Here is a 15,497-nt window from a genome sequence, read left to right as displayed (position 1 = left end):
GGTATCCTGACACTTTTAAAAGTGGTTGGTGCAGCATTACCGGCCCTGGGACAACACTTAGCCACTAACACAGGGGTCCAAAGTCCAAAGTGCGAGCATGGGGCCATCCATTTTTTTTTATTGGCCCACAGCACATTGTAAAAATGTAATTAAGATACAGGTAGATAGCTGTATTTCCTTTTGTTGTTGTTGTTCTTGTTGATAAATAGATCATTTACCAAGAAATCTGAAAGACAAACATGGAAACGTCTGCAGTCATTTTCCAAGTGTAAAGTCAAAATGTTATGAAAAAAATAGGTTCCAAGAAGAACAAGGTTTCAAAATGTTACAAGAATGACACTGAAATATCATGGTGACAAATACTGTCGTTTTAGCAGCGTGACGTAAATATGAAAGAATAAACGCGTTTCAGTTGTTAGGTCATCACTTTTTTAATAAAAAAAAAAGGTCACGGAAAATGTTATAAAGTTCTTTAAAAAAGTGTAAATAAAGTCATAATCATGAGAAGAACATTTACCCGAAAAAGGTCGAAATAGTTTCAAAAACACAGCAGAAATGAAAAACAAAGTTGCAATTTTCCGAAGGTAAACTTGTAATTATAAGGAGAAATAATCTCGTTTCAGTAGCGGTTGAAACATCAAAGTAATACAATGTAAAATCATGCGGCTGTTGGCCAGCAGCAGCAGCTGAACTCCTATGAGCAGCGACTGTTTTGGAATTTGATTCATTGTTGTTTGATTGAAAAATGCAAATATCCTCTGATGTCAGCCTCTCAAATATTTGTACATTTCCTGAGCCGTCCATGAAATGATAAAGTGTTATCTTCGTGTTTCAGTCAAAACAAAACATTCCCACAGACCTGCTTTGACTTTGGAAAATATTTTAGCTTCTTTGCTGAAAGTACTAACTGTTTTGTGTGTTTGGTTCATGTCCATTTGGTCTGTTTTGGGCCTAACCGATTCCTCGATTAATTGAAACAACAAACTTCAGATTCATCGACGGTGAAAACAATAGCAGTTGCAGGCCCATGCCCATTCAGATGTCCAATGTGGACGACTCAGCCTTTCGGAGCCGTGCTTGTGTGAATCCCCCAGGGCAGAAGTCCTCTGACTCCAGAAGAAGAAGAGGCTGTGTAACTGGGTAACCAGGATGAACAAATGCAAGTGAAAGCCACTCGCCCACAGGTCATTACTCCCACAAGCTCATGCTCCCACAGAGAAACTGATTTGCAGCTCCTAACAAAGCTCGGATAAAACAACTGTAATGTGGCGGGGCGGGGAGGGTAGGGGGTTCAACAACGCCACCCCTAAGAGGGGACTAATGAAGCTAAGGCACACAGGGAAGCTTACCTTGAATGAGGCGACAGAGACACTGGCTCCATTTACAATATTTATTATGCTTATTACAAATCCTTAAAACAGACTTTTATTTCAAGTTGATTCAAATAGTGGCTCTTGTCTTCTAAAAAATTTGGCGCCAATAAACTCACACGCACGCACCCACACACACTCACCCTCAAAGAGCCAGGGAGCTGGAGTTAGGCTGGATGGATGGGGCAACCTAAATAAAGCAACAAAACACAACAAAACCACTACAAAACCAAAATCAACCGAAAGTGCTTTGCAAATATATACAAACAAAGTTAACCACCGAAGGAGCACCACCACCACCACCACCACCACCATTTGACCCGCAGCTCCTGGGAAATAAAACACAATTTTTACAACGCAAACATTTCGGTGCAAAATAGAGCAACAGTTCAGTCAGTTCTGACTTGACTCAAGTCAACGCGAGCGGCACAGTTCGTGGTTTGGTGAGGGAAAAGCGTTCCGTAGGGGGAAGTGGGGTAGCTCCCGCAGAAAGCCCCAAACGTAGCCCCCAGCTAGTTGTAGACACTGGAGGGTCGCTCGCATTTACCAAGCGGGCGTGTTGTGCCGAGTTTGGCATCCATACCGAGATCTGCATGCAGGTCGCGGGAGCGCGCACGCTCAGCTGAAAACTACACCATGCTATTCTTAAAGGCACAGTACTTCATGATAACGAAGTGATGGTACGTGTTGTCAGCTTTATGGGTAACTATACAGCACCCAAAGCACGGATTTCTTGGCTTTATATTTGTTAGATATGTGGAAGCATTTGATTCAAGCATATCCAGAAACACGGTGGGAGGAGCAGTGTCATGCGAGGCCGTGGAACACGGCGAGTAATTTAGGATCCCAAATGCAGACAAGGGAGGCAGAAAGTACAAAAGAACAATTTAATATACAAAGAGAGTCCAAAACCAAAAATACAAAGTACAAATAAGGAAAATCCAGCAAGGTAAGAGTCAATAACAAAAAACACTAACAGCAAAAGGCTGTTAGGACAAAACTAGAAATAACAAAAATACACTGCAGGCAAACCTTACAGGAGAAGATCACAAAAAGGCTAGCAGGTAGGTTCAGGTAAGCGGGGAGCCGGGGAGCCAGAGAGCAGGGTAAGGAGCAGGGAGCCAGGCAAAGCGGTACAGGGAGCAGGTTGTCTAGGAGTCAAGGAGTACAATCTGGCACCGGTCTGGAGTTTGGCTGGAGCTTAATTAGGCCGGTGGTAATGAGCTGCAGGTGTGTGTAATTAGGGCTGGGTCATGTTCAGGGATGTGCTGCAACAAATAAACGACGGAGGGCAGCAGAGCAGAACACAGAACATGACAAGCAGGTTAGACATTCACAATGTAACTGTGGCACTTGGTTACACAGTTGTCCCTCGATTTATTTGTTTCTGTATAACAAATGACAAATTACCAAGCTCATTCATTTATAGAAAAGAGGGGCATGCATGCAGTATTCGGTAGGGAGGATTTTGGAGCTGCCGAAAATTGCATGCACCCCTGGTTGGTCAAATATGACTCCTAAATGTGTGTAATTCACACGATGTGCTTCAAAGACACCCACCTCTCACGTGGACTGCATTGTTTCATCTAAAAATGTCCCCAACAAGAAGTAGGGGGTGCATGCAATTCTCGGCAGGACGGATTTTGGAGCTGCCGAAAATTGCATGCACTCCTCGTTGGTCAAATCCAATCCAATCCACTTTATTTATATAGCACATTTTATAAACACTGTTTCCAAAGTGCTGCACAGACTAGCAAAACCATAAATAATAAGTAAATGAAGGAATGCAAATTTAAATAATAAGTACAAATTACGACAATAAAAACTAAAAGATCAAATAGAAACAAAGAAACGTACTACAATAAAATATTTAAAACAAGAAATCGAAACAATAAAAGCCAAAAGTCCAAGAAGTAGGTAAAAAATAAATAAGTAAATTTGATTTAAAAACTAAAATAAATAGAACCAATAAAAACCTAAAAAAGAATAAAAGACACAGAGGACCACACGACTCACGCCGAGTTAAAAGCCAGAGAATAAAAGTGGGTTTTAAGACGAGACTTAAAGCTTTCAATTGTGGGGGCCGTTTTTACATGAGGGGGGAGAGTGTTCCACAGCTTTGGGCCGACTACAGAAAAGGCCCGGTCTCCCCTGGTCTTAAGTCTGGTCTTAGGCACCACCAGTTGGAGCTGGCCTTCGGACCTCAATGTGGCGCTGGAGTGTAAATTTGGATGAGGTCTGAGATGTACTGAGGGGCCAGCCCATTCAAGGCCTTAAAAACAAACAATAAAATCTTAAAATCAATTCTAAAACGCACAGGCAATCAGTGCAGGGAAGCTAAAATTGGGGTAATATGCTCCCTCTTTTTGGTTGCTGTTAAAAGCCGTGCTGCAGAGTTCTGGACTAACTGGAAGCGAGAGAGTCATTTATGGTTTATTCCAGAGTAAAGCGCATTACAGTAGTCCAGACGTGACGAGATAAAAGCGTGCATGGCTTGTTCACAATGTTGCAATGATAAAAATGATTTGACTTTGGATAAAAGCCGAAGATGATAAAAACAGGATTTTACAACAGCATTGATTTGTTTATTAAGTTTAAAATCACTATCAATGATGACGCCAAGGCTGGTGGCTGTGGGACTGACTTGGTTCTTGATGGGGCCCAAGTCCAAGTGGGGGTCATTATTATTAAGGATGATAACTTCTGTCTTCCCCTCATTGAGCTTTAAAAAATGTTGAGCCAACCAGACCTTGACGTCACTAAAGCACTCAAGAAGGGGAGTCAGGGGGGCATGGTCATTTCTTGTAATTGGTAGATAGATCTGGCAGTCATCTGCATAAAAGTCATAGGAGATGCCATGCTTTCTAAAAATTGTGCTAAGTGGGATTATGTACAGAACAAATAGGATGGGCCCCAGGATTGATCCCTGGGGGACTCCACAGTCCAGGGGGACAGTTGACGAGGTGGAGTCACCAAGTCCCACAGTAAGGCATCTCCCTGACAAGTAAGACCTGAACCACTCAAGGGCAGTCCCCCTGACACCCACACAGTTTTCCAAGCGAGATAAAAGAATAGTGTGGTCCACTGTGTCAAAGGCAGCAGTCAGGTCTAAAAGCACTAAAATGGCTGAACCACCAGTATCAGTCATTAAAAACAGGTCATTAAAAACCTTTCAAAGTGCAGACTCAGTGCTATGAAAGGCCCTGTAACCTGACTGGAAGGTGTCTAAAATCCCATTTTCATCTAAAAAAGGCTGCATCTGTGCAAGAACACTTCTTTCTAAAATCTTTGAGATAAAAGGTAGTTTAGAAATGGGCCGATAATTTGATAAAATCGAAGGATCAAGACCTGTTTTTTTAAGCAAAGGTTCAACAGCAGCCGTTTTACAAAAGGAAGGAACAATACCAGAGGACAGGCTGCTGTTGATGATATTGCACACATAGGGGCCAATAGTTGCCCACACCTCCCTAAAAAAGCGAGGGGGGAGTGGGTCAATGGGAGAGGAAGAAGGCTTAAGACCATCAACTACCTTGGTAATGAAGGCCAGCGACACAGGTTCAAACTGATTAAAAACTTTAGAGCACTGTGTCACTGTAGACAAATTAAAAGAGGGGGGTGATATATTGGCTCGTATAGACGCAACCTTATTATTAAAAAAGTGCAGGAAATGTTCGCAAGTGTCAGATGAGACTTCCAGTGTCGTGGATGGACTGGGGTTTAAAACAGAGTCAGTAGTTTTAAAAAGAACACGTGGGTTGTTCATGTTATTTGATATCACATCTGAGAGCTATTTTGTTTTCTCAGCCTTCACTATGTTTTGATAACGCCTCCAACTGGCTTTGAGGGTTTCAAAGGAACCTTGCAGACCATCTTTCTTCCACCTGCGCTCGGCCTTTCGGCATTCGCGGCGTGCTTCTCGTGTGACATCGTTGAGCCACACATCCTGTTTAGTTTTAGAGCGCATGGTTTTACGCGGGGCGAGACTGTCCAGGACATCAGCAATACGACTCCTAAATGTGTGTAATTCACACGATGTGCTTCAAAGACATCCACCTCTCTCGTAGTTGGCGTCATTTCATCTAAAAATGTCCCAAACAGCAAAGAGAAGGCGGATGCAATATTTGGCAGGACCAAAATCCACTCTGTTTGGTTTAAGATCATATATTTTCAAAATGTCCCAAAGAGTAAATAGGAGGGGGAAAATGTTTTATATGAAAACTTTATTACAAAATATAGAAATAGTATTTTAACAGAAATGTGCTTATTAGTGGTGATTTTTTCAAACTATATACAATAAATAAATATATATGAATAATAAAAATGTAACTCGGATGGAACAAAAGTAAAACACAGTGAAAAGTAAACACAGGCAAAGTAAGAACAATCAGAACGCCATCCATCATTTTCCACACAGATTCAAATTCAAATCTCCTGACTTTGTGGCCAACATGCTAACCTCTAGGCCACCATGCGGTAAGTCCCAACTGTAGCAAACACTTGCTCTTCTCTCCCCCTTATCCTACACGCAGAGAGGGCAGACATACTCGTCATCCAGCGAAGGATTATTTAAGCACGTGTGGTGGAACCACCTGCTGCAGTTGTCACAGCAAATCTGAAAATGAAAAACATTGGAGGTGTTATTCAAATCCTTTCTATACGTTATCTTTACTGCAGGCATTACTACCACTACAATAGAAAACTACTTTAAAATGTATTCATTACTTTCATGTATAAAAAGAATGTGACATCTATAGTAGTTGCTAACTTGGCTTGCTAAGTATGTGTCCTGATATGTTCAATGTGATGTCATTACCCATAGCATGGCATCCTTTCCCTCAGACCCACAATGATGGCAGATATTCTTGAGGGACTCTTAAAAAAAACACACACAAAACAACCTTCAGTTATTTGACAAAATGGTGACAAAAATACAGCCATATCGGCAGCCATATTGCGGGAAACGGCGTTGTTTTATGTTGCTGCGTGAGAGAGAAGGTTTACCTGCATGCCAAAGAGATGAGTTGACTCAGGGGCTTTGTAAATGCTTGTACTGTACCGTACTGTACTGTACTGTACATGCCATGGGCATTCAGACAAGGCGCGTGGTTGGTTTTCGGCGTGACATCCACCAATGAGAGCACGAGTAGATTTATCCTGTGAGCTGATTGGCTGCGTGTCTTCACAGCATCACCCAGCATCTTCCCTTGTTGTGTCCCACCAGTTTCATCCACGCTGTTGACTGTCTAGCATACTGTATCTCGGTGTTGTGTTTGCGATAACTTTTTTTCATTAGTTAAGCCCTTCCGATGCTGCCTAAGCCCTGTGCCCCTACCAAAACGTCCTCCGGGGAGCCCAAGAGGAAGAAGAAGATGATGACCATCAGGGAAAAAGTGAAACTTTTAGATATGACCAAAGAGGGCAGAACTTATGCATCTGTGGCTCGCCATTATGGCGTAAATGAATCTACAGTGCGGTACATCAAGAAAGAAGAACCAAAATGCTTCAATAACCTTCAATACGGAAGCGAAACGTTGGGTAACTCTGCGTAATAAGAGAATTGTGAAAATGGAAGCTGCATTGGCATTGTAGATTGCTGATTGGAGGAAAAAGTCAGTGAGTTTGGACACTAATATGAGCACAAAGGCAAAGGCTCGCTACGACCAAATCTTGCCCGATGATGACAATGGAGAGGCGGAAGAAGGTGCTGACGGACCTGACGAACCTCAAGCCGGTACTAGTGCTGCCAGGAGTGATTCGTCTCCTCGAGTATCCGAGTGAACCTAAAGCCTCTAAGAGTGAAGTGAGAGCCTCTCCACTACGCCACCAACACAAGCCTGTTCGCCTCTCCAGAAGGCAATGTTGATGAATATTAATTACTCTATAAGGTTTTATAGTTAAAGATTTAAGTAAATACGTGTACTGTTGTAATCTTTGTCTCAAATATGTAAAGTATAAATACTGTTTACATAATTTAAACATTCTGGTACCCATATACACATATATGAAAATTCCTGGGGTGGGGGCAAATCCTACTTCGCGGTTTTTCATCTTTGCGGGAGGTTCAGGTCCTGATTAACCGCGAAAAATGAGGGATTACTGTAACACACAAAACAGGCTGGAAATATATGACTTATTTCATTTCATTATGACAACATTCAGTCTTCATAATGCAATAAAACCTAAGACTGTATTTCACGAACCTGAAAGTCCTCAGGAATTTGTGTTGGGTAGCGGGCTTCCCGACCAAACATTAAACAGTAGGGGGAGAACTTTGTTGTTGTCTGTTTTTTGGTCCGCAAACCAAACATGACAGCATCCAAATATTCATCCCACTCTTGTGGTTTGGACCCAACCAGTTTACAAAGAGCCCTAAAAGGGAAACAAATGATATTGCAAATGTCTTCTACGATATCATTTGTGAAGGACAACTTGGCTGACAAAGTGGTTTTCCTTACTTCTGTATGGTTGCGTTCATGCGCTCCCCCAGACCATTGGTTTGAGGCTGGTATGGAGCACATAAGCTTCTTTTTATCCCCAGTCTTTTACAGACGTTCTTGTTTATCTGTTAACACATACACAGACTGGTTATTTTAAAAACATATATTATAATAGTAATAGATTACAATAAGGACATAAGTTCAGTGCTTACCGCATTTACAAACTCACTCCCCTGGTCTGTGAGAATGCGCTTTGGTGCCTCAAACTGATGAACAAATGTGATCATTTGTTCAGTAACCTCCTCCGCCCTTTTTGTTTTTAGAGGATAAGCTTGTGGCCATTTGTTGAAGTAGTCCACCATCACTCACACACACACATATGTATGTATGAGCGCTGGTTGTGGTGGTCAGTTTCCCAATAAGGTCCATACCCACAAGTTCAAAGGGTTGAGTAACCTAAAGAAATAAAACAGTGAAAGAATGATGTAAGGGTCTCAAAATATCTCTAGACGTATCACTTTAACTAACATGAATCTACTTTGTCTGAGTTTGTGTTTTGTTTTCCTTTCTTCAACAGTTGTATGCCAAAACAACTATCTAGTGAGTATCAAAGTATCCTGCATGATGATGTCAGGGAAGAAAAAGGTGAGGACGTAAATTCAAACTTTTACAAAGTGGGTCAGACAACCCAGGAGCAGACAGGGCAGGAAAAACTGTTAGACAAAATGGAATTTATTGAAACAAAACCTTGAAATACAACTTAGGGAAAACCCGAGTAAACCAGACAAAACCAAAGCTACAGTAACTCGTACAACCCCATGGACGAATGTAACCTTCACTACAAGGCAGAATATTGGAGCAATAACACACGGAGGAGACAGAATGGCAAACTAACAAAATAAATAATACCTTTATGGGAGTGTGTTGGGCCTTCTGCTTTATTGTCTGCTGGGCCGACTGGCAGACAGAACATTCTGGCACCTGTGGAAAGAATACAAGACGATATAAATGACACAAGTTGGATTAAGAAGAAATTTATTCGAAATATTTTTTTTCTAACAGTCAATTACAACGCTGAAGTTAGCTTTGAATTCGGCAGCTTCTGATTCGGCACTTAATGTGGAATTTAAGGTGACGTTATGAGCAATGTGAGTGTTTTTTTACTGATGGTCTTTTTTTTGTTACTCTTCTTACTTTTAGTTAAGACATTGCCTTTTCCTGACACTCACTATTGGATTTGTGAAAGTTTTGATGTGTGAAAATGCATTTGGACATTTTTAGGACCTAGTCCATATTAGACCAGGTCCACTTTGAAAACCATTAGACCTAGACTTCTCAAATTTGGACTGGGTTAATCTACAGACCCCAAACATTTATAAAAACACAGTTGATATTTGTGAAACCTTTCTTTATTTGTGGAAATGTCAGAAAAAGGATATGACCTCAATATGACCCCTAGGTAACTAACTTGGTCAGTACCCTTTTGGCTCTTGGAAACACTCACAAGATGAGTGTGTATGTGTCTTAGCACACAGAAGATTTAGGATGAAAGCAGTATGGTACCGTGTGCACACAATTGACTCCTTTTAATATTCTTCAAATAATAGCTGTACATGTTCAATGCCTTCTTATACATCTATGCACAAATGTCTAAATGTGCCTCTGCTCTCACAAATCCAATAGTGAGTGTCAGGAAAAGGCAATGTCTTAACTAAAATGTCTACAATATTTTCACATTAAGAAGAGTAACAAAAAAAAGACCATCAGTAAAAAAACACTCGCATTGCTCATAACGTCGCCTTAAATTCCACAAGCCGAATCAGAATCTGGTGAATCGGAAGCCAACTTCAGCATCGTCACTTTGTTCTACAAGAGCCAAACACAAAATCCCATTATAAACGTGCGTGTTCTTACCCATGTATCTATGTCCTTGGTCATTCCAGGCCAGAAAAAACGTATGCAAATAGCATCCCGTGTTTTTTTTCTGGCCAGTGTGAGCTCCCGTGGGGCTAGCATGGAACTCAACAAAAATTGTGTTTGCTTCTTCTGTACCACAAACCACTTTTGTTTTTATTTCTCTGCCAGATCCCTTGGTGTAATACAGTGCTCCACCTACAGGATAAATGACGACATGAATTTATTTATAGCATGCCAGACCTTGAATTTATTGAAAACACTAACACTATGAAGAAGTCTGCTGACTGATACGATATCAATCAATGACATTAAGTAGCCTGTTAATGTTTTAAAGCTATACATATATGAGGATACAGTGGTTGGTGTCATGCACGACTAAACCTTACATCACCGTTTAACCTACTTAGTGAAGTTGAGAAAAACTTAAACTATGTCCATTTCTTGTGACATCCTGTATTTCTTAAAGCAGAGCATTTTAATTTCATTCGCAAATGATCTCATAAGTCCTGACACAAGTTGACGTTTGCCAGTGAACCTTAATTAGCCTACTTACCTTCAACATAATACTTCGACGCTTTTCTGCGAAGTTCCGACTTCTGTGGTCTTGTCAGCCCATCTGTGTACTTTCCTTGTGTTTTGTACAACAACAAAGTTTCGTACAATGCAGGGTCCATGTTAACTAATCGATAATTACAAAAACTACCGCAGCTACTGTAAAGCACTTGCTAGTAAGTGATGTAGGAATCGATACGGAAATATCGCTACTTCCGATACCAAATGTTTATGTTGTAAAATTGATTCTAAACCAAAATATCAATAATTTTGATCCTTAAGTCAGATTTACTGGTAATGTATATCATTATCATGAACACAATGGAAGGTAAGGTAATGATTGAGATGTTGCTGAAATGATCGGTAATTGGTGGGAGCTAATTGTTCTTTTTCTTCCAGGGTAAGTGTGGAATGCGTAGAAACAACACTGCTCAGTCAGTCTCTCTCAGCCTGTTGAAACTATGCCTGATCATTAATGGAATTGTGATAATTGTGAATTACTGACGTCAAAATCATTCTGATGTCTTGTATTATTTATGCAGTGGGATTATCATGCAGTGTGATTTGAAATACTGTACTTTGTTAAAATGACCAGAAACACTAAGTGTATTTGCACAAAATATTGGTATGGTATTGGTATAGCCAATACCAGCTTGAATTTTACTTAGTATCGAATCGGAGATGAAATCAGTAGTATCGCACATCACTAATTCAACCTCTCCAGACCAACACCAAAATGCAACATGCCACAACATGCCACAACAACCAATAAAACAGGGTTTAGACACCTTTAAAATTGCAACAAAATGCAAAAATAACACAAGAATTACAAATAAACATGTTATTTAAATATATGCTTATGTATACAGACTGTGTTTTTATATGAGTAACATGTCATTATGCATGCTTTTACTTGTCTGCAATTTAAATAAATTATGTCGGAATTGGTGGTGGGTGTCTTTGAAGCACATCGTGAGTTACACACATGTGGGAGTCATCTCTGATCAAGGAGGGGTGCATGCAATTTTCGGCAGCTCCAAAATCCGTCCTGCCGAGAATTGGACTTTACATCCACGCCAACATAAACACACTTCCCAACTCTCTCCAAACTCACAGCTAGCACTGAGCCTAGCTCTCCTGCTCGGGACGCCCACCGTCACTTCCCGTCACTTCCTGATGAACTAAAGCTGTAATGACACTCTGCCGTATAAAAAGTAAAATATTAAAAACAAGCGTAAGACATTACTAGCACAGCTTTGTTCTGTGGGTGGTGTAGGTGGGTTATCCCACTGATCTGTATTATATATCTGGATAGCTCATTGGAGATGACTTGTGAAGCCACACGGCCGCCATATTGCTACTCTCAAGAAACACTTCTCGGGCAAGCTTTTGCATTCGTGGTGAACTTCTTTTATTAATTCGGATTGGACACAAATTCCAACTTAAGATGCCTGCATGTGCAGCTATTAACTGCACAAATCGCCAGTTCAAAGGCTGTGGACGAACATTTCACGTGTAAGTATGATTGAAATGTAGATTTATGATTGATCATTTAAGGCTTTTGCACTGTCCATCTCTCAGATATTTTCCATCGTGTAAAATTCCTCTGATTAAATGTATGTCCAGAATTGATACGTTTATACAGCTCTATAATAGCTAAGAGGAAATGTACCTACTTTTTTGTTCTATCATGATATTTATTTTCACCTTTTTCCTGTGTAGGTTTCCGTGTAGCCGTCGACAGTTGCTGTCATCGTGGCTCGAGACGAGATGACATGAGACGAGATAAGTGGACACCAACACGTAAAGTGAAGTCTCAAAAAGGTTGCAGTTCCCACAGTTTTCCATTTTCCAAGGCATTTGCAGAAGGTATGCATTTTACTGTTTCATTTTCTTCCTCCTAAGGATTACAAAGGAGACATTTTGAGAGTTGTTGGTAATGCATTAAACTGAAATAATAACACAGATATATTTTTAAGCTTAACTGTAATGCTTTTAAAATTTGTTCATGTTCCTGTTATCTCCATTAGCACCATTTTGGGGCCATTTAATTTCAGTGCTGCCATTAATGTATGAAATGTATGAAAGTGGAAAAATTTCCACCCTTTAGCCTTTTTTTTTTCTAGATAACGAAACCCTGCAGAAAACCCCCACAGGAAAGAAACTATGCTCAACCAACCTTGGAGACTGAAGGAGACTTCGTCCAAATTGATACCCTGCAGAAGAAAGTGAAGGTGTTGCAGCAAAAATTGCTTCGGTTAAAAAGACGAGTCACACATCTGAAGGAAGTCACAACTTTAAAGGAGAAGAATCTCATTTCTGCCAATGGGGCTGATGCATTGTCCAAAACATTCTCTGGTGTTCCTGCTGACATAATGAAAAGGATGCTGATCAACAAAGAAAGTGGAACGCTGAGTAGAAAATCATATCCCCCAACTCTGCATGGTTTATGGTTATTACACATTATGGTTATTCCTGTGGTTTTTGTTCAAATATATTTCTATATCAGAAAAGAGCTTATTTCTATTTCATAACACAAACAAAAAAATCATCAAAATGTGAAATGATTTTAAAACTTGTCTCTTTTATGATTCATATTTTGTACAGACGAGAGCATAGTGAATTGTATGAAAGTAAGAATAAAAAGTAACGCATCATGACCATGGATTTTAGTGGAAAAAAGGGATGGGATATGCAGTTCAAATGAAAATCTCTTTCTAGAGGAGTAAAACTATCATTGCTATAAGGGAGTGCTGAGCCAGGGTGCACAGTAGAATTTTGTCCCAAAGGCAATGAGAATTGGAAGGGAAAAAGTACATTTAATATAGCCAAAAGATAGAGAATAACGTATCAAATGGTTTTTAAGGGACGAAGGTTGCGTTACTTGAAGGAATGGGAGAATCTCCCCGCTTTTTAATGTCAAATATAGATGTTGTGTTAGCCTCTTCATCTGCTTTGTACACTATGTACGCTGTGCCCATGTAGTCGACATGTGAGTGGTAAGATGGCGTCTCTTTGGCTTCAGCGGCTTGCACGGGCGGGTGCGACGTATGATCTATCCAGATATATAATACAGATCAGTGGGTTATCCGCTGTCCCACAGTGCCCTTTACTGGTCAACATTCAAAATGGCCACCAACCTGTCTATAACAGCCACCTGCCTATAGCGGCCACTTTTGCCATTTCCCGTTAGTGGCCGCTATAGGCACACTAGAATGTATCTATTAAAAAGGAAACAATTTAGTTTTTGAACAATGTAGTAAGGCATGAATCTTATTGGCATAAAAAATAACTGAATTGTTTCTAAATAGAATGCAGTTGATCATGTAATACCAATATCACAAAGTGGTCCAAGAAAGTCAACATAATTCAAGAAAAAAGAACTCATGTTACGTGTTTATTTCACCACATGCTGAAAGTGTATGTCAACAGTTTTGTGTGTGTGCTGAGTTTTGATTCATTTGCTTGTGGTGACCCACAATATCGTTAAAACACATCCCTTTCCTGCTCATGTGATTATTGTAGCAACCGTTGCAAAGCGGTTGTTGCTTGTTCCGTGTCGAGTGGACGGTTTATCGGTTTACCGCTTATCCTCAGCTGTCTCATTCTGAACGCCGTCTTCGCATTTGGCGACCCTCGACGTGAGTCATTCATGGACCAACAATGGTGACAACAGCGCGGCCGTATGGGAGCTGCTCACCGCCAACGAGGAAGCCAACACGGCCCTCGCCCGCGGTGCTAACACATCAAAGTCAAATCAAATCAAATCAAAGTTTATTTACAGTATATAGCACCTTACAACATCCCAATGGTGCCCAAGGTGCTTCACAAAAGTAAAAAATATGCAATAGCAAATGAGAGCAGGGTGAAATCGAGTGGGAATAAAAACACCTAAAACAATACAATAAAATAAAAATACAGGCACAGAATCACAACTAAAGTGCATATAACCATCATGTGTCATAAGCCAGTCTGAATAAATGAGTTTTTAAAAGAGATTTAAAAGCTGACAACTCTGTAGTAGATCGTAGCGCAGGTGGAAGGGAGTTCCAAAGTGTGGGGGCAAACGCAGCAAAAGCACGATCCCCCCATTTTTTGTATTTCATCCTTGGGACTTCTAATGTTGTGTGTTGAGAAGAGCGCAGGGCCCTGGAGTGGTGACGGACAGTTAAAAGCTCAGCCAAGTATGCTGGAGCAAGTCCATGAATGGCCTTGAACGCAAATAAAAGGACTTTAAAATGTATTCTAGATTGTACCGGGAGCCAATGGAGAGAACGGAGAACTGGAGTGATATGGGAGTATTTTGGGGTATTAGTAAGAAGGCCAGCAGCTGCGTTTTGCACCAACTGGAGCCTGCGGAGGAGGGACTGATTTACTCCAGTGTAGAGGGCATTACAATAATCCAGCCTGGAGCTGATGAAGGCATGGATCGCTTTTTCGAGATGTGTACTGGACAAAAAGGGCTTTACCTTTGCTAGGAGCCTGAGGTGGAAAAAACTTGCTCTGACCACAGAACTAATTTGCTTATCGAACTTTAGACTGTTGTCTAAAAACACACCAAGGTTATTAACGGCGGGAGCAAAAGGAGGGGTGGAGGCGTCAAAATTGATTTCACTGTGTGGTGAATCAGGGGTAAAAACAATGTACTCCGTTTTGCCTTCATTTAAATGAAGGAAATTCTGAGACAGCCATTGTCTGATGTCATGAAGGCAGCTATGGAGGGGATCTAGTGCCTTCTTGTCACTGAGCATTACTGGTAGGTAGAGCTGTACGTCATCGGCATAAAAATGAAAATGGATAGTGTCTGGAGATGATTGGACCCAATGGTAGCATGTATAGTGAAAATAAGGTATGCCCAAGGATGGAACCCTGGGGCACACCAGAAGAGAGGGGAGTAGTTGTAGAGGAGAAGTCATGAATCATTACTGTAAAAGTCCTGTTGGTGAGATATGACATGAACCATTTCAGCACAGAGCCACGTAGGCCAACACAGTGTTCTAGACGGGAGATGAGGACTGAGTGGTCCACAGTGTCAAAAGCAGCTGTAAGGTCTAAAAGCACCAGCACAACAGAGTTTTTAGCGTCAAGGGCTGTGAGGATGTCGTTGTGTACTTTCAATAATGCGGATTCTGTGCTGTGACGGGTTCTAAAGCCAGATTGAAATTTGTTAGCAATATTGTGAATAGACAGATATGACTGGAGTTGTGAGAAGACAAGTTTC

At 40.9% G+C, this 15,497-nt stretch overlaps 2 protein-coding genes across 2 annotated transcripts in view; one reads left to right on the top strand and one right to left on the bottom strand.

Annotated features, from left to right (window-relative positions):
• LOC129181164 (uncharacterized) overlaps positions 1-12,855 on the top strand; it is a 61,401-nt gene extending 48,546 nt beyond the window's left edge. The window contains exons 5-6 of the transcript XR_008570377.1: positions 11,999-12,145; positions 12,403-12,855. The gene's annotated coding sequence lies outside the window, so the exon portion shown is untranslated. The remainder of the gene's footprint in view (positions 1-11,998; positions 12,146-12,402) is intronic.
• A 359-nt stretch (positions 12,856-13,214) lies between these two features.
• LOC129181165 (uncharacterized) lies at positions 13,215-15,225 on the bottom strand. The gene has a single exon (XM_054775940.1). It carries the CDS (start codon positions 15,190-15,192, stop codon positions 14,230-14,232), a length of 963 nt encoding a protein of 320 aa, XP_054631915.1. The 5' UTR covers positions 15,193-15,225; the 3' UTR covers positions 13,215-14,229.
• Positions 15,226-15,497: the final 272 nt, after the last annotated feature.

Source organism: Dunckerocampus dactyliophorus, chromosome 5 (genome assembly GCF_027744805.1).
Source record: "Dunckerocampus dactyliophorus isolate RoL2022-P2 chromosome 5, RoL_Ddac_1.1, whole genome shotgun sequence".
Lineage (NCBI taxonomy): Eukaryota > Metazoa > Chordata > Actinopteri > Syngnathiformes > Syngnathidae > Dunckerocampus > Dunckerocampus dactyliophorus.
This window is presented reverse-complemented; position numbering and strand designations above follow the sequence as displayed.

Coding starts and splice junctions, on each gene's coding strand:
- LOC129181165 (XM_054775940.1), bottom strand. CDS start 15,192: ATGACTTCTCCTCTACAACTACTCCCCTCTCTTCTGGTGTGCCCCAGG.